Consider the following 24,777-nt stretch of genomic DNA (forward strand, 5'->3'; position numbering starts at 1 on the left):
GTCTCGGTCACCTCTTGTTCGCATTGACAGCATTTTTAACAGTGGACGTTACATTGCAGATGTGTTACGACCCGTGGCTCTACCTTTCATTCGATCCCTGCGAAACCCTACATTTCAGCAGGATAATGCACGAGCGCATGTTGCAGGTCCTGTACGGGCCTTTCTGGATACAGAAAATGTTCGACTGCTGCCCTGGCCAGCACTTTCTCCAGATCTCTCACCAATTGAAAACGTCTGGTAAATGGTGGCCGAGCAACTGGCTCGTCACAAAACGCCAGTCACTACTCTTGATGAACTGTGGTATCGCGTTGAAGCTGCACGGGCAGCTGTACCTGTTCACGCCATCCAAGCTCTGTTTGACTCAATGCCCAGGCGTATCAAGGCCGTCATTACGGCCAGAGGTTGTTGTTCTGGGTACTGATTTCTGAGGATCTATGCACCCAAATTGCGTGAAAAGGCAACCACATGTCAGTTCTAGTATAATGTACTTTTCCCACGAATACCCGTTTATCATCTGCATTTGTTCTTGGTGTAGCAATTTTAATGGCCAGTAGTGGAGATACAGGTGCTGTCGCATGAATACCGATGACATGAAAGGCGACTTTAAGTGAACTTTCACTCTGTAACGAGGTACTAGAGACCATGCGATCCTTACACTAAAATATTTAAAAAAATGTAGCCGAAAAACTTCCTAAATTTTGCCGCTATAGTTCATAGTCTCTTTTTGAGCCGAACAAACACAGCGGAGACAGCCCTCGTTACAGTTTTACTTCGCCCAGACACTGGCGGACTATAGCGAGCCGCCGGCCAGATTTGAGCAGCGTTACGAGCCAGCGAGCTGACAGCCGTCCGTCCACGCAGTGTCCGCACTACACAGCCGCAGAGCGGCCGCGCTCGTTAAATAAGCTCCTGGCCGGCCCGCGTATTGTGGCAGAAGGGGCCTCGCCTCGGCGGCCGCTGTCACGGATGACGGATGGCGCTCTGTTTGGCAGCCGTCCGCCGCATTCCGGGGGCAAATATAAAACCCGGCGCCGACGCCGCTGCGCTGACAGACGCCTCTCACCTTCTGCCCCTGCCGTCCCCCCCCCCCCCCCCTCTGCCCCCCTTCTGTTTTTAACCATCTTTTCCTGCGCTGAGGACGCCGGCACTCTGCTCACCCACCACGTGTCGGCCGTGGGTAATTGTGTAGAATCCGTTTGTGGGATGGAGGTGCCTTCGTTCTGTATGATACTCAATCGCAAGCAAATGTTGCGGAACGCCAGCGCTCGGCGGCATGTCTCTGGCACAGCCCGGCAGGTGTTTTCCATTCACAATGGCCTATTATTCGCTCCATTTCAAACTTTTCAACTCCTAATTACTCTGTTCTTTCGCAGAAATGTCTTAATGTTTTAAATTCCCTAACATTGCGACAGGGAAAATAATGCGCTATTATAATATTTATGGCACCAAATAGCTGCTACTGATGTCATTTTACCAGTGTCCGCCCCCGGTACCTGAGTGTTCAGCGTGACAGATTGTCAATCCTAAGGGCCCGGGTTCGATTCCCGACTGGGTCGCAGATTTTCTCTGCTCAGGGACTGGGTGTTGTGTTGTCCTAATCATCATCATTTGATCCCCATCGACGCGCAAGTCGCCGAAGTGACGTCAAATCGAAAGACTTGCACCAGGCGAGCGGTCTACCCGACGGGAAGCCCTCGTCACACGCCGTTAATTAAATTTGACCTGTTCGGATGAATCTAGCCACCTTCGGGCAACAGCTATTCTGGAGACACTGATACTGCATGTGATAAGACTGTAACTTCTCAAGCACCTGTCTTCACCGCTGTTAAAACTCCGATGAGGTCTATGTTGGCGAAATTATGATTACACATACGCTAATCGATTTTTAATATTTAAGAATCCCTTGAACACACACAAGGAGTGGACAAAATACGGAAACACTAAAACACATCTCCAGGCGCTCAGTCCGGAACCGCGCAACTGCTGCGGTCGCAGGTTCGAATCCTGCCTCGGGCATGGATGTGTGTGATGTCCTTCGTCTAGTTAGGTTTAAGTAGTTCTAAGTTCTAGGGGACTGATGACCACAGATGTTGAGTCCCATAGTGCTCAGAGCCATTTGAACCAACTAAAACACATCACATTATCGTGCTTAATAGGGTGGTGGCATACAAAAAATTTTCCAGTCGCCTTGCAGTGGATAAATACAGATCCTGTGTGGTTCTCAAGAGAATCGTATGCCGTACTTGCTGCAAAATAGTGTCAAGATCAAGTAACGATGATGGAGGTGCATGGCAATCACCCTTCTCTCCAAACTAGACCACAAAGGCTGAATAATATTGATATCTGGTAATTGTGGTGGCCAAGAGAGACACGAAAATTCATCTTCGTGCTCACTAAACCAGTCCTGGACGATGTGAGCTGCGTGAACAGGGGCTAGTGTATTGTTGGAACACAAAAAAATGGTTCAAATGACTCTGAGCACTATGGGACTTTACATCTGAGGTCATATGTACGCTAGAACTTAGAACTACTTAAACCTAACTAACCTAAGGACATCACACACATCCATGCCCGAGGCAGGATTCGAACCTGCGACGTAGCGGTCGCGCGATTCGAGACTGAAGCGCCTAGAACCGCTCGGCCACACCGGCCGGCGTTGGAACACAGCACCACCATTGGGGGACTGATATTTTACCATGAACGGATCAGTCTAAATGTGAGCACAATCACTGGCAGTAATGCAACCGCCGGCGGGAGTGGCCGAGCGGTTCTAGGAGCAACAGTCGGGAACTGCGCGACCGCTACGGTCGCAGGTTCGAATCCTGCCTCGTACATGGATGTGTGTGATGTCCTTAGGTTAGTTAGGTTTAAGTAGTTCTTAGTTCTAGGGGACTGATGACCTCAGAACTTAAGTCCCATAGTGCTCAGAGCCATTTGAACCATTTTTTGAGTAATGCAACCCTGCATAGTAGAGATGTGGCCAATGGAATACTACAATATGGATGCCCAAATCATCCTGAACACTCTTCGAACGTAAAATCGGGCAGAAGTTGGGAACTGTGTGAATCAAGACACATTCGACCAAATGATTTTTCGTCCATTGATCCATAGTCCATGATGGATGATGATGATGATGATGGTTTTTGGGACGCTCAACTGGGCGGTTATCAGCGCCCGTACAAATTTACTCAGTCCAGTCTCACCACTTTCACGAATGATGATGAAATGATGACAACACAAACACCCAGTCCCCAGGAGGAGAAAATCTCCAGTCCGGCCGGGAACCGAACCCGAAACCCCGTGATACAGAGGCAGCAACGCTAGCCACCAGTCCACGAGTTGCGGACTCCACAGCCCAGGTTTTATGGCTTCTGGACCACGTTTCCCTGTTACTGGAATTTGCTTCACTGATGAATAATTTTGGGATTCCAACTCGCCCTGCATTTCCCAGCTTACGAAGCTTAGTTAGTGTTGATTTTGTGCTGACAGCGGTCGATACTTCGTGTCGTACTCTTTCTTTTTCGTCACAGTCCTCTTCGGTGACCGTCTGTCGCGATGACTCAACACACACTTTCATCCGCGTTGTTACTTAGCGGATGATGTTTTTCTGCATTTCCTGTATGTGGTATAAATCTTCGATTGGCACCTCTTGAAACACCTAACACCTCGTCTGCTTTGCTTACGGAACTACCCACCATACGAGCACAAACAATTTTCCCACCTTTGAGTTTACTTAGCTCCGACATGATGCCCTCACAACTGCACAGACCACTGTTCTGACCATGACTGACACTTGTAACGTGTTCAGGACATTTCACGGGTTCCTTTCTTGGTAAATAGAACAGCGCAACCTGCAGCTAGCACATGCATTTATGTTCAAGCAAGAATTTCTCGCACTGTTTCCCTATTTCGTCCAACCAATGTGATTCCAATAACAAACCCAATGTAGACTGATAACTACTTACCAGAGGACACCAAAAAGAAAGTTACACACTTTTATGGCTAGCCAAGTGACTTCTATTAAATGGTGCAATACACTTCAAATGCATTACTGGCCATTAAAATTGCTACACCACGAAGATGACGTGCTACAGCCGCGTAATTTAACCGACAGGAAGAAGATGCTGCGATATGAAAATGACTAGCTTTTCAGAGCATTCACACAAGGTTGGCGTCGGTGGCGACACCTACAACGTGCTGACATGAGGAAGGTTTCCAACCGATTTCTCATACAAAAACAGCAGTTGACCGGCGTTGCCTGGTGAAACGTTGTTGTGAGGCCTCGTGTAAGGAGGAGAAACGCGTACCATCACGTTTCCTACTTTGATAAAAGTCGGATTGTAGCCTATTGCGATTGCGGTTTATCGTATCGCGACATTGCTGCTTGCGTTGGTCGAGATCCAATGACTGTTAGCAGAATATGGAATCGGTGGGTTCAGGAGGGTAATACGGAACGCCGTGCTGGGTCCCAACGGCCTCGAATCACTAGCAGACGTGATGACAGGCATCTTATCCGCATGGCTGTAACGGATCGTGCAGCCACGTATCGATCCCTGAGTCAACAGATGGGGACGTTTGCAAGACAACAACCATCTGCACGAACAGTTCGACGACGTTTGCAGCAGCATGGACTATCAGCTCGAAGACCATGGCTGCGGTAACCCTTGACGCTGCATCACAGACAGGAGCGCCTCGAATGGTGTCCTCATCGACGAACCTGGGTGCACGAATGGCAAAACGTCATTTTTTCAGATGAATCCAGGTTCTTTTTCAGCATCATGATGGTAGCATCCGTGTTTGGCGACATCGCTGTGAACGCACATTGGAAGCGTATATTCGTCATCGCCATACTGGCGTGATGGTATGGGGTGCCATTGGTTACACGTCTCGGTCACCTCTTGTTCGCATTGACGGCACTTTGAACAGTGGACGTTGCATTTCAGATGTGTTACGACCCGTGGCTCTACCCTTCATTCGATCCCTGCGAAACCCTACATTTCAGCAGGATAATGCACGACGGCATGTTGCAGGTCCTGTTTGGGCCATTCTGGATACAGAAAATGTCCGACTGGTGCCCTGGCCAGCACATTCTCCAGATCGGTCACCAACTGAAAACGTCTGATCAATGGTGGCCGAGAAACTGGCTTGTCACAATACGCCAGTCACTACTCTTGATGAACTGTGGTATCGTGTTGAAGCTGCACGGGCAGCTGTACCTGTACACGCCATCTAAGCTCTGTTTGACTCAATGCCCAAGCCGTTATTACGGACAGAGGTGGTTGTTCTGGGTACTGATTTCTGTGGATCTAAGCACCCAAATTGCGTGAAAATGTAATCACATGTCAGTTCTAGTATAATATATTTGTTCAGTGAATACCCTTTTATCACCTGCATTTCTTCTTGGTGTAGCAATGTTAATGGCCAGTAGTGTAGTCATGACACTATTTTTAAACATAGTCACCAAGTCTCTGTAAACTAGGTCGGATTGTCTGCTAATAGTTGAATTCCTCTGCGATAGAGATCCGCTGCTTGCTCATAAAGCCATTCGAGAGCCGTTGTGTGTCTCATCTTCGGAAAAACTGCGATTGCTGCGAACTAGTTTCTCGACTGCCTGGAAATTATCCTTTGTAGTCGATGTCCACGACCTTCGTTCCTCATCAAAATCGCCCAACTCTCTGCGGCATTGGTCAAATTCTAGGGTACATTTCACTACATCTGGACGCTAAATTGTGTGTAGTCGATTCACCACCAGAATTTCACGGTGAATGCGTGTGCGTTTTATACGTTTTGCCTACAAGAGCCGTACTATCCCGTGTAATCCCACTTTGGTGTAATTTTCCAGCTCCCTCGCTACTTCCCTTCCATACTGCGATACACGTGTTGTATGTACAGCAGCTGAACTGTGTCTCCAGGAAATCGTGAACGTTTTATCTGTTCTGGCAACGCGCCACTAATGTTGCGCGCTATTCATAGCATGTTACCTCATGAGTAACTTATGTTTTGGTCCTCTCGTTTTGTAATACGAAATTCAGTACGGCCAATGACTTCCTGTCATAGGCATTACGTGTAGATTGAAAGTCTTGGAAGGGAGAACTGCTGACAAGGAACACTGTGACGTAGAAAGAATTACAGGAGGCCGCGCGGGGTAGACGTGCGGTCTCGCGGCGTCTTGGCACCGTCCGCGCGGTTGCCCCCGCCGTCTTGGCACCGTCCGCGCGGTTGCCCCCGCCGAAGGTTCGAGTCCTCCCTCAGGCATGGGTCTGTGTGTTGACCATAGCGTAAGTTATTGTAACTTAGGGTAAGTAGTGTGTAACTTCTTTTGTGCCTGATCCCTCTCCACAGGATGAGGTGGGACAGGCTGAGGAGGACTACACAGTAATGAAAAGGCATTCAAAAATTACGTTGCTCCTGGAGCAAAGTATAAAGAATGGAAAGATAAGCCAGGCAGCAATCCTGCAAATAAAAAATGAATTGGCTGCATGGGCAATTGCCCATGCAAAATTGGAAGGACGCGTAGAGGAGCTGGAAAAAGAGAACACCCGTATGAGACAACAGCAACAACAACCGAGCAAGACTTGGGCGGCGGTGGCTGCACAAGCCCCCACCAGACAAAACAATACGAAAGAAGCAATTGACAGGGTGACTAAAAAACAAGAGACGGCAGTCTTTCTTAGGACCTTGCCGGGACAAGATACTAGTGTCAAAAGGATACAGGAACTTCTAACTACCACAATCGACCCTGTAAAAGACAAGATAAGGATTAAACGTGTCAAACCAAGCCGCAACTCGGTAATCGTAGAAGTTGCGTCGGAAGAGGACAAAAACAAGCTTCTGAATAATCCGAAACTAAACGCAGTTGTAAAATGCGAATCCCCAAAAAAGAGGAACCCATTGGTCATACTGTATGATGTTCCTACAGTAATGACAAACGAGGAACTGGGTGAAGCAATCAGAAAACAAAACTTTGAGGACATGAATGAAAATGATTTTCAAAATAGCTTTAAACTGAGATTTAAGACGGGTCCTCGGGATCGTGATGTCGTACATCACGTTGCCGAGGTCTCCGCAACAATGTGGAGAAAAATATCAGTACTGGGCAGACTATACGTGGGATTCCATGCTATAAATACCAGAGATTACATTGTGGTACCTCGTTGCCATAACTGCGGCGACTTGGACCACATTCTGAGGCATTGCACCAGGGGGTCGGCCTGCTCCAAATGCGGTGACAACGGACACACCCGGAAAGATTGCAAGGCCACAGGTGTCTGCATCCCTTGCAAGAGTCGTGGCAAGAAGTCTTGTGGAGCCACAGGACGAAACTGCCCTACCTACAGGATGCTTGAACAGAGATTAATATCTCGAATCGACTATGGCTGAAAACGGCACAACATGCAGGATGCCAATCATAAATACCCGAGCAAAAGGAGGAGGGATGCTATGAGAGCAAGCAGATTCAGAAATTTCCTAAAGTCGCTCGTCAGCGCCGACGTACCAACAGTCGACAAATCAATACAAACAGAGTCCCCCACCAGGGACATTGGCACTCAAACCGAGCTCCCCTCAGAGGTCAGAGCTCCCTCCTCCCAATGCCGGGACACGTTGCCGATTAAAAATCTACAACGGCAAGAGCATCCTGTGGTAGCGGCAGATAAAGCTGCCATACCTGTCCAAGTAAACACCATTACAAGCTCCACTGCCAACTCCATCACCAAAGACAGCCCGGTGGTCAGGTTGCCACCTGTAGACCCGGTAAGGGTGTACCCAAATCTTGAGTACACCATGCAACTAGCTAGACTGGAGCAGCCGACTACCCTGACCACTGCCTTACGACATGTGGTTCGGGTAGGACACGAGTACGGACGGAGGGTAACCTTCTCGGTGATGGAGGCTGTGGACAGAATACAATTAAAGTCGGTGAACCTCCCCACTGACTTCGGAGCACTGCGGGACCCACTCAAAAAAGTGTTTGAAACACGAGGAGAAAAATTTGACCTGGATGAAATTTACCATCAATCAGTAATGGCAAACGGATGACTGGAACAAAATTTGGCCACATGACCACATACATACTTACTTTCCATGACGACTAGAATGAAAATTGGACAACTCAATACTCATAACAGTCGACTAGTAATGCAGGAGCTCCGAAAGGAAGTGATGGAAAAGAGACTGGACGTACTCTGTTTACAGGAGCCGTACACTCTGGCTGGAAAAGTTGCGTTCACTGCCGCAACATGGCAAACTGTTAGCAGTGGGGACATTCCCAGAGCGGCCATTCTGACAACAAACACTGCACTGCGTGCAACACCTCTGTCACAGTACTCCAATAGTCACTGCAACGTCGTGGAGATACAATCTCCTGCTGGAATTGTTATCATCATTAACATGTACTTTCAGTACGGAGATAGAATTGAACAACACTTAGATCATCTAGCGAGTGTGGCCACGGCGTTGCGGGGACTCAAAATCATTATAACTGCTGACATTAACGCCAAATCCCCCCTATGGTACAGTGGCACAAGGGATGCAAATGGTGCTAAAACAGAGGAAACGATAATGGCTCTTCAACTAGTGGTGGCAAACAGACCAGGCAATCCCCCCACCTACGTGGCTGGAGGAGGACAGGGCACCAACATTGACGTGACATTGGTCACGCCAAACGCAGTGAATATGCTACAAGAGTGGAGAGTGGAAGACAATGCCACCACCAGTGATCATAATCTAATCACTTTTATTGTAGGAGATAGAGAGTGCCGCTGGGCCATGGGGTGGGAAGTGCAAAGAAATTTCAGGAAAACAGACTGGGAACGCCTAGCCAGAGAGTGCGACATTCCTCCATTACCAGAAGGAGACGAACGACAGGACTTCAACGTGGACGACAGAGCCGAGGGACTGGTACGTGCAATAACAAGGGCGATTAAGGCGGCCGTACCAACCAGGAGGAGGGCCGTGGCGGCCACACCGGCACCATGGTCAGCGGAGCTAGAAGAACTACGTCAGTCTGTCAGGAGACTGAGGAAGCACTACCAGCGCAGTGTCGTCTGGTGGGAAAAGCAAAGATGGCTGCAGTTATACCGAGAGGTAAAGGACAACTTTCAAAAAGAGCTACAGAAAACCAGAATAAATAGCTGGGAAAATTTTGTAACCAATCAGCTGGCCCTCGATCCTTGGGGTGTGCCATATAGATTGGTGAGGGAGAAGATCCGCTCCCCAACGATGATATCAACGCTCAGGCACGGCGACGGAATGACGGAATCTTGGCAGGAAACTGCCGAGGTCCTCCTCCGATCGCTGTTGCCTGACGATGACAGGAATAATGACACCGAAGAGCAGCGTCAATTACGAAATGAAGACCTTCATAGGTATGCAAATGACGAAGCGGTCCTCCCCTTCTCTGAAGAGGAAGTTGCTGCTCTTATCATGTCCTTAAAGAAAGGAAAAGCCCCCGGGCCAGACAGCATTGTGGCGGAGGTAGTGCAGTTCTTAGCCCCACAGCTAGTTGCGCCACTCACACATCTCTATAACGCATGCCTCAGACAAGGCAAATTTCCTAAAATATGGAAAACCGCAAATGTGGTAATTATTAAGAAAGGCCCCGAGAAGGACCCTGCTGAAGCCAAATCCTACAGGCCCATCTGCCTGCTGGACGGTTTTGGCAAACTCCTTGAAAAGTTATTAGCGAACAGACTGACTGCTCACCGCATGCTGCAGGGGATGAGCGGCAGGCAATTCGGCTTTAGGCTGGGGCGATCGGCATCTGATGCAATCGCCCTAGCGGCCGAGGTCTGCTGCTCAGCCTCGTGTAAGTATGTCGTTGGCATCATGGTGGATATCAGTGGCGCCTTCGACAACCTGTGGTGGCCTTCGCTCTTCTCCTGCCTTCGGGAGAAGGAGTGTCCAGGGCTGCTATATGGGTGTTTGAGGAGCTATTGTGAAGATCAGGAGGTTTGGCTATCATCCCCTAGCGGGAAAGTCCGGAAAACCATCACCAAGGGTTGCCCCCAGGGCTCCGTGTTGCGTCCCCTTTTTTGGGACATCCACATGGAGCCTCTTCTCGATAGCCTGCAACAGAGTGAAGAGGTGCTAGAGGGTATAGCCCACGCTGACGACCTCCTCCTGCTGGTCGGCGGCCGAAGTCGTGAGGACATAGAACCAAAAATAGAAAGAGCACTAAATAAACTACAACTATGGTGCCGTAACACCAAAATGACTATCTCACCAACCAAGTCGACTTACCTATTACTTAAAGGACAGTTAATGAGAAACCCGACTGTGAGAATTGACGGTACGCCCGTTCTTCGGAGACGAGAAACGCGCTACTTCGGACTCATCATCGATGAAAGGTGGAACTTTGCAAAGCACATAGAAACCGTAGCCCAGAAAGCTCTACACTTATTAAATAACCTGATTTCCATAGGACACAAGAGATTCCACCTCCCACCTCATTTAATCAAGCTATATCACAACAGTATACTGACGTCAATAATGGGTTACGGCTCGGGAGTCTGGGCTCACAGGCTCACGAGGGTGGTGCCTGCCATGACGGTGAGGAGAGTACAAAGGAACATGATATTAAGGTCCGTGGGAGCTTATAGAACATCTCCAGGAGGAGCCCTGCTAATCATAATGGGGCTCTGTCCCTTAGATATAAAGATTAGGGAACAGGCTGCATGGTAATGGGCCAAAAAGGATAATATCACCAAGGTAGAGGAAATTATGGGGGTACCAGTCAGGGAAAAAGGGAGATCAGGGAAAGGGGGGTAGATCTATGGCAGGAGATATGGGAGTCGGACGAAACTGGTAGAAGAACCTTTCAGTTCCTACCAGATGTCAAGGAAAGATTAAAAATGAAGTATTTCGAGCCAACTCGGGGGATGTTCCACTTCCTCACCGGTCATGGCCCATATCTGACTTATCTAAGTCGGTTTGGGAAAAGGGCGACGCCTGCGTGCGACTGTGGCGCACCGGAGGGTACTCCTGACCATGTGGTTTATGAGTGCCCCCTTTTCGATGATGTAGCCGGGACATTGAGACGACAACTACCAAATACAAATACCTATGACCTTTTAAGACAAGAGGAGACCTTTCAGAGACTGAATACGCTAGCAAACGAGGTATCACAAAAGGTATTAAAAACCTTTTTGAGAGACCTTCATGCATAATTAAATAGAAATCACCGATTGCGACCACTGCCCCAATCCCATACCGCCTGTTCGTGGATAGGTCGACTTACAGTTGGAATCCGCCACGGCAAGGACCAGGGGGACTGGGGTGATACCGATTAGAGACAACGCACCGATTACGACGTTGAATAGGAAGTATATTTAGTCAATTAGAATAGGATAGTAAATTAGGAACCTGCAGCGATAAACTATCCCTTGCCTGCCCTGTGCCAGGGGCACGCTCTTAGGGATTAGCTCTATGAGCACGGCATCAAAGTAGGTTTATACTAACACTGGCACAACTGTAACGCTGCAGGCAGTTAGTACTAACCTTTTTTAGTAACTAGGAATTATGCTAACTAGTAAAAATGAAGTAGTCTGCCTAGTAATAATCGTAGAACTGTCTGTAGTTAAGTAAAATGTAGAAGCTGCTATTGTATAAAAAGTAGAAATATAGGACCCACTAATCACTAAGGTGGTGGGTCAATTATGTATAATTATCATTTATGAAATAAAGATTTTTTTTTTTAAAAAAAGTAGTGTGTAAGCTTAGGGACTAATGAACTAAGCAGTTTGGTCCTATATGATCTTCGCCCACCACAAAAAAGAATTACGGGAACAGCCTTCTGAAAGTGTGAAGACACTGCCAGTCTTACATCTGTTTTAAGCTGTTGTCGAGACCGTTTGCCATTTCAGCTTATCCGCAATGTAATTCTTATTTAAAAGACAAATCTATTTAGGCTAATATTGTCCAGGAGTTGTGAGCTGTTTCCCTCAGAAAAGATTCCACATCTCCATCACGAAGTTGCAAACATGATATCAATGTTCCAGTCAACATACGTGTATGAGAGACATTTTTCGATTATGGAACTAAATAAGACACGATTATGTGATCACGTGAGTGACGAAAATCTGTAAAACTGCCTACATCTTCCCATTTGCTGACTGTCTGTGCGTTATAAATTTTATTAAGTCTTCAACACACCAGAAATAATTAAATATTAACAATTTACTCTGTGTGCGATCTGTGTTAAAATCAAAGCCGCATGCTTTCGCAGTTCCCGCCCCTTCCCCCTCTTCCCGCTCAGACAGCGTGAAGTGGCAGACGGGGAAGCGTAGAGCAGAGGAAGTGTGCGCTTTGGTGAGAGGGAGAGACTGGCACGCGTGCAGGCGAGCAGAGTTGTTGGCCTTCCCTGGCCTACAAGGTCAACTACCTAGGCCTACAATTAGGACGGGGTTAAAAGTATTACATGTCTTTGCACAAAGAACATGTGTGATGGACACAGTTCATTGCTGATCAAAATGAGAACAACATTCAGTAAGTACATGAACAATAGAATGGTGTCAGTAACTAAAGGCTACAGAGAGTCGGTATTAAACTTCCAGTTACATGTCCGAGCACCCATAATGATACGAAATTTTAATCTTGTAACACTTCTACAATTCCAAGTGTCTCCATCACTATGTGTAATGTAACATCTCATGCAAGAAAGCATACCTATGCTTTTGAAGGGCAGGAGCGAGGTCGTGACAAATTACAACTTTGCAACTGCGATGTGCCTGAATGTCTCAAATGGTAGGATGTTGCCTGCAAACGATATAGGCATGGGCTGCAAAAATGTTTTATCTATCACTCGTAATATGATTATTAGATAATCGTGGCCAGATGTTCCATTAACAGTAATGAACATTAGTCAATACTTCCATGCAGGGGCATACGAATAGAATCCTTATCAATGTGGATTAGCAGAAGAGATAGAGATAATACAATGAAGAGCTGCTAATATCCTGTACCGTGCACTGTAACAGAAGCTTGCCTAGTATATATGTTGAAGTTTGGCTTCGTGTACTGTAGATTCCGTCCCAGTGTGCGAAACACAGCAGACTGAATCTTGATATTGATATATGCATGCATGCACCCTCTCTGGGACTACATCTGTGGAAGTGTGGACGTTGGCTCTACAGCAGGACAGGTTTCACGTTGGCATGATGGGTTGCCGTCTGGATCTCTCATAGAAGAATCGGATGTAATTCAACATTCGTGACGAGAATGGACGACCTGTAGCATTACGCGAATGGCCTCTGTTCCCTGAAATATCGTATGTGGCTGCCAGTTATCGGGGACTGCTGGAGGTACGTTAACGTAAATCACGGCGATCAATATACCAGAAACAAATGGAACAGCACCGACGTTCAGAATCGTAGACGTACAAATATCCTCACAAAAACCAGATTAATTCTTTGTGTCCCTTTTTGCTGTTCTGCCATTGGACTACTCATCTGAAAGAACGCCGACTGATTCCCAACCCTATTAAAACTTGTTGCCAGTTTGCGGAGGGCCGTATATGCTGTGCAGCTATGTGTAATATGTACATCGGACTAATCAGGCAAGAATGTGACAAAAAGCGGAAACTCTTAGAACCAGTAAACGAAATTTGTGTGAATACTGATTGATAACTTTCTTGTGGGCAAATTTAATAAGCTCCGCGACGATGTCTGCCAACAACTTGGCAAATATGAAGCAATTACAAAATTACAAGAATCATACCGCGATTACGTCCATGAAGATACACGAATGTACAACCCTACTTGGCCATTATTTTCTACTTCTTGCCCTCTGTCATCAGTCATAGCGTAGTGAGAGTCCATCCGACCATAATGTTTTTGTCTTCATCTATTGGATGCAATGTTGAGCGGTTATACAATCAGCGGGCATCCTTTCGTGTGATACGACCTGTTGATGCAAGACGTTTGCATTAGCCTTACGATATTTGAGTTGAATCCGAATCTACTGTTATTCAATGTCCGGCACTTCTGTTCCGTCAAAGATTTTACATGAGATTCTTAGCTCAAATTCAATTGTAGTGTTTCAAATCTTATCGTGTATTTTATCAGATAATTGGATATCGTCTGCCAGTTTCGGGACATTACTTTTGTACTTACGAGTTGGCTGCGAAAACAAAATGATTTCCAAACGTTTGCCCAGAATGCATTCATTTAAATGGACCTCTTTTCCCTTTTCTTTTATACAATACCTACACGGGATCGGCTTCATTATTATCCAGATTTGAACATTTGGTGTTTCGAAATTCACGTAAAGACAAAAATGGACAAAACAGCGTTCCCCAGAAAAAATAGAGATACAAAAACTGATTCACGTCACATGTATTCGTTTGCCTCCACATTGGCATATTTTTCTATGTTACGTTAGTCAATCCTATAGCATACAAACAGGCGCTAATTGTTTGAATATTCTTATACTGCAAAGAAACAAACGATACGCTGCTGACTATTCTAACCATGTACTACAAGTGTATCCATTTAGAAATGGGCATAATGGGACAAAACCGATTGTGAAAATATAACTTTCTTGGAAATGAGAGTGGAATGAATTCGCTTCAGATAGCAATTAAACGACCTTCAGTTTCATTATAACATCGATTTCGAGGCTTCTAGCCTCATCTTCTAATGCACTGGAACATCTGCATCAAATCGATGTTTGGTGTGTTAGGACCAAGTCTTTCTGTCTTCAGTTGACCTGCAGTAACGTGCATTATTAAACCAGGTACCCACAGCACCACAGGGTATTCAGAATATGTTTCCAAAGAAGTCACGTCTTCAGAACAATTGACAACAAGATGTAGTACTAAAATGAACATACCAGAAATCGATTTGATGCATATGACGGGGCTAGAATTCTCCAAATCGATCATGTTGCCATAACATTGAAGGTCTGTTAATTGCAGTGTTATGTAAATTCATTCTTACTCTCAACTTACCATACGACTGCTTTCCCACGATGATGAAATGTTTAAATACTAAGTAAAATAACTTGTATCTGGTTGCGATGTGCCTCAATAGCCTTTAATCGAAGAATAGCCAAGGGGTACAAGTTCAAGTATCGGACAAATACCATTATTTGAACTTACTGAAGAGAATACCTGTCCACCCTAATTTGAAGTAACTTTGGTTTCACTTACTGGATAGTTTGACCGGTAAGTCTCTTTTACAACCAGAATAAAGTAGCTCAATTCTGAAGGTTGACAGCGAGTAGTTGACTGTTGCACTGTTTCCTAATAAGGAAGAAAAATGTACGAGATGATATGCTAAAAAATCTGTGCAGCCTCATTGTTCATCGTTTCCTTTGTCAAATATGCTGAGCTTGCAAAATAATATAAATGTAAATCTACGAAATGTGCATCATACATTAAACATTTTGGTTCTTACATCCTATTTGCTGCGATTATTTTTTTTCGTTCCGTTTCTTGCAGTCCCTTACGAAATACTATGCTAATACTGCAGGTGTTAGTCATTTGTACATTCTTATCGAACATTTTATTACTACTTATTGGGATACCGGTACTGATACTATGTTTGATGCTGATGCTAAAGTTTCATTGCAGAACTGTACACCTATTCCTTTCTATGATTGTCTATGTACATGCTCAGTAGTTTTGGAGCTACCTGATGGGTGTTTGCGCCGAAGAATACTGTACTCAGAGGCTATAATCAGGAAGTAAAAACAGAACGTAGTTACGATGTTCACTAACTGTTGCAGGATCAGGCAAGGTGAACTTTGACGGCTTCTGCAGGATCGCCTCCCATTTCCTGGAGGAGGAGGACTCGGAGGCCATGCAAGAGGAGCTGAAGGAGGCTTTCAGGCTGTACGACAGGGAAGGTGAGCGACGATACCTCTCAGTGAACTTCTTTCATATTTCTTTACAACTCGCCGAAATTTTTCTGAAGTCGTCACCTTTCGGCTGGTTTGAGGCTTTTCCTACCCTGTGTTTATCTTTCCATCCCTACATAACTATTATAACCAATATCCTCTGCATGTTTTTGAGTAATATAGCTCTGGATTGCCCGTACTACCACTCTCCTCTACTGCTCATTCCAGCACCGACGCCCCGTTCCTGAACCTGATGTCTTCACGAACCTGTTCATTCATCTTGTAACAGTCGTCCGTTAACGTCTATCCTTCATCATACTTTGTGCTAGTACTTCATTTCGTATTCCACTAATCTTTTAATCTTTAACAATGCTCGAGAGCACAACGTACTAGATACTTTCAGTTTTTTCTTCTACGGATTACTGATGCTGATGCACACAGCATTGTGCTCCAGACGTACACATTCAGGAACTCCGTCCTCTGTCCCACTCAAATTTCTTACACTGGTTGAGCTCTTTCATTGAAGAAAACTTTAATCACCTGTGCCAATCAACTTCTTATACACTGTCTGATCAAAAGTGTCCGAACACCCCTACGTAATGAGGAATTTACCACTGTTGCGGCTTACCTTGATGCGGCAGCAGAGGGAGTTTGGCCGACAGTAACTCGCCGAACGACAATGCTGGACCCCGGGGAGTAGGAGGGCTTCATTTTTCGATCAAGTCCTGGTTCAACGTACACCATCGTGACAGACGTGTTCAGTTGTGAAGTCTTCCAGAGCAACGAACGTTGCCAGATTGCATTCGGCATCGTCATACGGGTCCAGCAACTGATATGATACTATGTGGTGTCATTAAGTAAACCACACTTTTACCTCTACTTCGCGTAGTCTGCAATTTGAGCGACAGGCGTTATTTTGAGTAAAATAATTTTAGTTGTTAGGCTGCGTCATTATAAAACACCGTAACATGTAACTGCCAACGTTTCGAAAGACTTTACAATAGTCCTCTTCAGGACGGTTAACTACACTCTCCAGCAGATAACTGCCCTGAAGAGGACCGCTGCAAAGTCAGTCGAAACTTCGGCAGTTACTTGCTTTAGTAATTTATAATGACGCAGCTAAGTACGCAAAATTATTTTTTTCAAAATAACACTGGCGTTACAAGCCTACGAACTTTTAGGAGATGTTATGTTTATGACGTCTAAGGATGAGTGGCATTCAACGGCTTCGTGATATCTTCCTACGACATAACACCAAACCACATATTGCTTGTGGTGGCATGACCTACCTCGACGCGGAGGCTGTTCGACTGTTGCTCAGGCGCGTTCTCCAGATGTCTCACTGGTTGTAAACATCTGGTCACGGGTTTCACACTAATGGCTAATGGCTCTGAGCACTATGGGACTTAACTTCTGAGGTCATCAGTCCAATAGAACATAGAACTACTTAAACCTAACTAACCGAAGGACATCACACACATCCATGCCTGAGGCAGGATTCGAACCTGCGACTGTAGCAGTCGCGCGGATCCAGACTGTAGCGCCTAGAACCGCTCGGCCACCTCGGCCGGGACGGGTTTCAGAGATTGGTCCCTTACCACTAGCCCACCTCCACGATTGCCTCTGAACTCCGGCTCAGAGTTGAAACAGCATGGATTGACGTTATCTTATCTGCCATTCAGACTCAGTACGACTTGATGCCTAGCCGGATTGCTGCTGCCAAAGTTGGTGTCCAGTATATCCCCAGACCTCTTAAAAATTTAACCCTATTTTCTTCCTAGAATAATGTTTATGCACAGTAAAACGTAAAAGTTCGTTATTTTATATCCTTTTTATTGTTGTAATTTGATTGCTGGGCATGGATGACTTGCATAAATATTTCGAAAGTATCAAACTTTTGAATAGCGCCACGTGAAAGATGATATAATTGTACATAATTGTATCACACCCCTTTCCGCGAGAAAGTTTTAGCTGTGTTACGCGTATTGTAATCTAGTGCAAGTAACACAGTGGATGCTCCTAACTTGGGCCAGGCCCCATCCGCTTCACGCTGTCGTTAGCCTGACGGCGCGACCCGTATTAATAGAGCATAGAGCGTAGATCTTTGTACCAAATTTTACGTGATATTATACCCTCTAAATCATTTACTGTAATTTTCCTAATATGATGAATACGCAAAATAAGTAAAATTTTATTATTTGCTATTCTTTCTAGAGTCACACTTTTAAAGGTCGGACTTTTTGCACATATACGAGTATACCGAAGGCTCCAAAATAAAAAAAGAGAAAAAATGTGAGTGTGCCTTTCCCTGTACACAAGTCTCAAAATTGTTTCTACTGCAGAAAGAAACTTAGTTTTTTTCTGTGGAAGCTTAAAACATGTCAGCTCGCTTCAGCTTTCCAAGGTCGTCATTCTACCCGATTCTACGTAAGTTTTAAATCTCTAAGGCATAAGAAGTGGAATTCAAAACCCAGAACTGTAATTTCGGCAATCATTTGTCAGTGTCTCCAGTGTCAAATCTAGAGACAAACGACATAATTCCTGTGGGTTAAATCTCACCGTGGCTTCATTGAAGGAAAACTGGCTTTAACATCCGTCGACATTGAGGTCATTAGAGACGGAGCACAAGTTCGGATCGTCTCAAGGATGGGGAATGAAATCGGCCCTGCCATTTCAAAGGAACCATCCGGGAACCTGCCTGTAGCGACTTGAGGAAATCACAGGAAACCTAAATCTGGACGGCCGGACGCGGATTTGAGCCGTCGTCCTGCCGAATGCGAGTCCAGTGTGCCAACCACTGCGTCACATCCCTCCGTTGTGGTAACATTCACAATGAAGTAGTCAGAATTCTTCTTACAGAAACCAGAAAATCTGGAACACTGATCGACCTGAGACTTTCTCCTTCTGAACTGCATCGTTGCTTTTCAGCAGTGTCAAAAGGACTGGAACATATCTTAGTTCTTCAGGAACTCATGATATTATGCCTATGTTCAGCCTGTTATTTCACATAGACCCCGTTTCACGATGTTCGCCTACCCAGATGGTTGATATCCTCCTTCTACCGTATGAGTTTCAACCTCGACAGATTTCCAAAACATCTTTATCACAAAGAAATTTTTCCAACTGTGGCCTGTGACTGCATACACTACATAAGTTGACTTCAATCACATCGAATGTGCAAAATGGGAGAGACTCAAACAATCGTTTTTGCAACAATTACGTACGCTGAAAGTAGATTTTCCTGCGAATGCTGCCATTTCTCTTTCTTTGGGTATTCCCCGCGTATAATGAAGAGCTTTGTACATTTTTGCAAGCTGTCAAAGTATCTTTGTGTTACTAATGCAGCACTGGTTGTTTCATGTTCATAATAATGTATTTTATATGTGTATGTATCTCAACTTAGGTGCTGAACATTTTTATCTCTGCTGGTCTTCCTGTTTTATTGCACAAACTTGTGGTGCCAAAATAATCAACTCTGTTGAGCTACTCTGTAAAATTTTTCACTGCATGTCAAGCACTTTTGTTAAACGTGTACTTGTATCTTCATTTACATTTGTGTCAAAACACCGTTGCTAAACATTAGTATTGTTATTTTGTTATTCCATCTTTTCCTTTAAATTTAAAAACCTTTTTTCACTGTTTGCAAGCATGTCAATTAACAGCAAGCTTCTGAAGCCCTTTGTTAAACTATCATCAATTTATGTTTTGTTCTGTATGTAAGTTACTTACATTTTAGCTGACTAAATGGGCGCCAGAGTAGAAATAAAAGCATAAAAAGAAATTAAGGCTAGCAACGTAATATTGGTTAAGACACACTGGAGTATTCTACCTCGCCAATTTTTGACAGGTATTCACTTTTGGCCAGTATCGGCCCTATAGGTCATCTTCAAGGGTAGTAGGTGTCACCTACTATCGTTGAAAATGACTCTTAATGCCGCAATTGGCCAATTTTGTAACATGTGGTAAAGTGAATACTTGTGAAAAACAGCCGAGGTGGATTACGTCAGTACGTCTTTCAACAAGCTTAGTGCTGTGGTACCCCACATGGAGAAAATGAACGTAATATTTAACGGGAGTTGAGGGAATGTGTCTGTCGTGTCTACCCTTTGTCATCCCGACGTTATTTGAAAGCACGAGTGTGTCGACTGTATTTCGTTAAGCGTGTGCGTTTCTTGCGCAGGAAACGGCTACATCACGACGGGGACGCTGCGAGAAATCCTGGCGGCGCTGGACGACAAGCTGGGACCAGAAGACCTGGACGGCATCATCGCCGAGATTGATACCGACGGCTCCGGCACCGTCGACTTCGACGGTGAGCGCCCTTGGAGATAACACTCCCTCACCTTCTCTTCCTACTGAACAATACGAGCCATCAGATACGCTTCTCCATCAGTACAGAAAATCATAGAAGTGCGGGCTATCACAGCCATTACCGATATGAGTAAAATCCTTCTGGGTGTTAGATGGTGTCGCTTTCTTTCTTTTTTATCAGTCTTCTGATTGGTTTCTTGCGGCCAACCGCCAGCCAAGTATTTTTTTTTTCCAGCGCCAACCTCTTCATTTCGGTGTACCACTTGCACCCTACGTCCTAAGTTATTTGTTGGGTGTATTCCAGTGTCTGTCTTTCCTGCACCGTTTGCCCTCTGAAGTTCCCTCTAGTACGATAGAAGCTTTTACTTGGTGTCTTAACACATGTGCTGTCATCCTGTCTCCTCTTCTTGTCAGTGTTTTCCATATGTTCCTCCCTTCGCCGACTCTACAGTGAAATTCCTCATTCCTTTCTTTTATCAGTCCACCTAATCTTCAACATTATTCTGTAGTACCACATCACAAATGCTTCGATTTTCTTCTTCTCCGCATTTCCCACAGTCCATGATACACTACTATATAACCTGGTGCTCCAAACTTAGTCTCAGAAATATCTTCGTGTCAAATTGAGGCATATGTTTGATATTATGAAAACTAGTAGGCTTCTTTTGGCCAGGAAAACCCTCTTTGTTTGTCCTAGTCTGCTATTTATGTCCTATTCACTTCGTTCGTCGTGGTCAATTTTGCTTCGAAGGTAACAGAATTCCGTAACTTCCTCTGCTTCGTGATTTTTATTTTAAGCTTCTCCATTTTCTCATTTCTGCTACTTCTCATTGCTTTCGTCTTTTTTCGGTGTATTCTCAATCCGTATTCTGTACTCATTAGGCTGTTCGCACCATACAACAGCTCCTGTAATTGTTGCTCACCTTTTATTTTCGTCACTGCTTCTTCGATGTAGTGTTTGAACAGTAGTGGCGAAAGACTGTCTCACAATTTTTTTATCCGAGGGACTTCGTTCTTGGTCTTTCAATCTCATTGTTTCCTGTAGGTACTTGTACATATGTTATATTACGCGTCTTTGACTACAGCTTACTCCTATTTTTCTCAGGATTACGAATCTTGCACGATTTTACATTGTCGAAAGCTTTTTCCAGGTTGACAGATGCTATAAGCTTATCTTCATTTTTCTTCAGTCTTGCTTCCATTATCAACCGCAATGTCAGACTTCGTCTCTGGCGCCTTTATCTCTCCTAAAGCCAAACTGATAGTCATGTAACATTTCTTCAGTTTCCTTTTCCATTCTTCGGTATATTATTCTTGCCAGCAACTTGGATGAATGAGCTGTTCAGCTGATTGTGCAATAGTTCTAGCACTTATCTGCTCTTGCTATCTCCGGAATTTATGGCGTAATTGTCCAAAAGCCTGAGTCTACACACCAACATAAAAACTCGTTTGGCCGCTACTTTCCTCAATGGCTTTAGACATACCGACTGAATCTTGTCTATCCCTTCTGTCTTATTTAATCTCAAGTCTTCCAAAGCTCTTTTAAATTCTGACTCTAATACTGGATTCGCTATGTCCTCCGTATCGACTCCTATTTCTTCATCTGTCACGTCATCAGACAATTCCTCACCATTACAGAGGCCTTCAGTGCTCTCTTCTCATCTACCCGCTCGCTCTGCCTTTGGCAGTGGAATTTCCATTGCACTTTCGTTATTGCCACCCATGCTTTTAATTTCACAAATGGTTGTTCTGACTTCCGACTTCTGAGTCAGTCCTTACGATAATCATTTCAAGTTAGATATCTTCGCATTTGTCCTGCATCCATTTTAATTGTCTTGCTGTATTCTTGTCGTTCCCTGGCCATTTTTATCCTTCCTCCTATCGTCCATAAATTGAAGTATTTCATCTGCTACCCGATGTTTCTTCGTAGTTACCATTCAACTAATTGTGTTTGTCTTTTCAACATCTGCGATTGATCTTATCAGAGATGCCCACTTCTCTTCAACTTAAGTGTCTACCATGGTATTCCTTATCGCAGTACCCAACTTCAAATGCGTCTCGACACTCCTTAGTAGTTTAGTATTCCCCTTAGTTCCACACTGATACCCTAGTACTAACCTCTTGTACTTCAGTCATCATTACGAAAATGTGATCTGAATCTATATCTGCTGCTGCGTACGGTTTACAATCCAGTATCCCGTATCTTCAGGCCTTTTCCAAGTATATCTCCTCCTCTTTTGATTTTTGAACATTATGTTTGCTATTACCTGCTGAAACTTATTGCAGAACTCGATGAGTCTTTCTCCTTTTTTAGTCATACTACCAAGCCCATATTCTCCCGTGCTTCTTTCTTCTATTCGTTCTCTTATTACCGCGTTGCAATCACCCATGATTCTTAGGCTATCATGTCTTTATACATTTTGTATTACACATTATATATTCTCATATACTTTCTCTGTCTCTTTATCCTCTGCTTGTGATGTCCACTTGTATCCCTGAATTGTTTTTATTGGGGTTTAGTTGCCGTCTAACTTGATGAGAATAATTCTATCGCTGAACTGTAGTGACTCGCTCTCTGCTACACTTCCCTGTTCATAACATACCCTACTCCAATTACAACATTTTCTGCTGGTGCTGATGTTACCTTACATTCGTCTTCACTGACCCCCCACTACATCTAGACTCAGACTTTGCATTTCCCTGTCCAGATTTTCTAGCTTCCCTATCGCGTTCAGTCTTCTGACATTCCACGCTCCAATTCGTAGAATATTGTCCTTCCGTTGGTTATTCAATCTTTTTCTCACGGTCACCTCCCTGTTTTCAGTGCCCTCCCGGAGATTCGAATGTGGGATCAGTCCTGAATCTTTTGCTAATCGAGAGATCATCATGACACTTTTTCACTTGTGGGCCATATTCCCTGTGGATACATGTTATGTTCTTCAATATGGTGGTTTCCATTGCCTTCTGCATCCTCATGCCATTGATCATTGCTGATTCTTCCGTATTTTAGGGCAGATTCCCACCTCAAGGGCAAGATATTGCCCTGAACCTGTGCCCGCTTCTCCGCCTTCATTGACAAGGCCGATGGTAGAACAAGAATGATTTCTTATACCGGAAGTCTTCGGCCGCCATTGCTGATGATATTAATTCCAAATTTTAGCTGCGGAGAGGTTCGAAACAGTGGTTCAAGATGTTTTAATTACTTGTCAAAGATGCTACCATTGCACGACGCGTCGATTGTTTTGGTGCTATTATAAAGCATTAAAACTGTATAGATATGACTTCAGACTGTCTTTGTATCGTTCCTCCTCAGGGCGGCCGAACAGCAGTCGGATATATAGGTTTTAATGTTCCATAATGTCGTCGCCTAACATCTAAAATGATTTTATTCAAATGCAAATCATTTTGCAAACTGATGTAAAGTTTCGGGCCGATGTACCCGTGAATCTGGTGTGAGAATCCACGACTCTCAAGAGAATCACTGTGTTCACTTTTGTAAGGTCGGAATACATTCGACAGGAAACGCTTTTTTCCCGCAGAAACAGTCAAGTGCGTTGAATCATTAACGAATACCTGTAGTGGTTTCACTAGATTACTTGGCGAACCACGATTACAATGAGAAACACAGCCTTTTGCAGCTTGTTCCGCTAGTTATTTATTTGTCAGCTAGGCTTCCATTTATTCTCCTTTTACTGGCGTTACTGACAAAGAAAATTTTTTGCATAATGGGACAAGACAGCAAAGAATTTATAATCGTCAGCGAAATTAATTGCTAATGCTAAAAATACAAAAAATTAATATTTCACACTCATAGAGCTCTAAATTAGTAAATGTCACATCCAGTAACAATAGGTTACTACTTAACAAAACTGCTGGGAGAAACACACATGTCTGACAATATGAAGAAGTAGAGAGTAAGTTTCACTTTGTTTATTCAGTAACTATTCAGGATGGTTCTCGCGGTGTCTCCTCATCTTAAGTATTTCGAGCGGAGACACTTTCTTTCCACAGAGAGGTTATGTAGTAGAAGCACTCTAGAGAAATAGGGAATGCAGGTTTTTTCGACATACTTCATTGGTGAAATCGTCTCACGTTATCAGCTGAATCGTGGAGTCGTGTTGTCGCAGTATTTCGACGAGTTTCTTATTCGTCATCATCTCCTGAATTCGCGTCCCATTATGGTCGTTTCAATATTGCTACTGCTTTCTTTTGACTGATTACGTAACCCTTCGAAATGAGTTTTGAATCGCCAATGGGAAAATCGTGTACAAATAATCTATCGAGATGGCTAACAAATGTTATTCCGAACAAAAAAATTATGGATGAGCCCATTTTTCCAGCTAACTTGTTTTTTGACTTATTTGTATGGTGTTGATGAAAGTGTTAATGACAAATGGATAAAAATTGGGGAAGGACTCATGGATGCTGCTGAAGAAATACTAGGAATTAGAGTACCATAAAGTAGCAGGAAAGAATGGATAACAGAAAACAGGTTGAAAAAGATGGAAGGGCGGAGAGAGTGGAAAAATGAAGAAACTGAAGAAGGAAAAAAGTGGTACAGGAAACTGAATGATACCAAAGCTATATTTACACAGAAAAGTAAAGATACGGATTGGAAATGAAATGTCAGAA

The 24,777-nt window shown here is 44.4% G+C and overlaps 1 protein-coding gene across 1 annotated transcript in view; it reads left to right on the forward strand.

The window, feature by feature from the left end:
• The window catches only part of LOC124774879 (troponin C), a 63,728-nt gene that overhangs the window by 34,694 nt on the left and 4,257 nt on the right, over nt 1-24,777 (forward strand). The window contains exons 4-5 of the mRNA XM_047249528.1: nt 15,724-15,843; nt 20,015-20,146. Coding sequence (XP_047105484.1) covers nt 15,724-15,843; nt 20,015-20,146 — 252 coding nt within the window. The remainder of the gene's footprint in view (nt 1-15,723; nt 15,844-20,014; nt 20,147-24,777) is intronic.

The sequence above is a fragment of the Schistocerca piceifrons genome, chromosome 2 (genome assembly GCF_021461385.2).
Source record: "Schistocerca piceifrons isolate TAMUIC-IGC-003096 chromosome 2, iqSchPice1.1, whole genome shotgun sequence".
Taxonomy (NCBI): Eukaryota; Metazoa; Arthropoda; class Insecta; order Orthoptera; family Acrididae; genus Schistocerca; species Schistocerca piceifrons.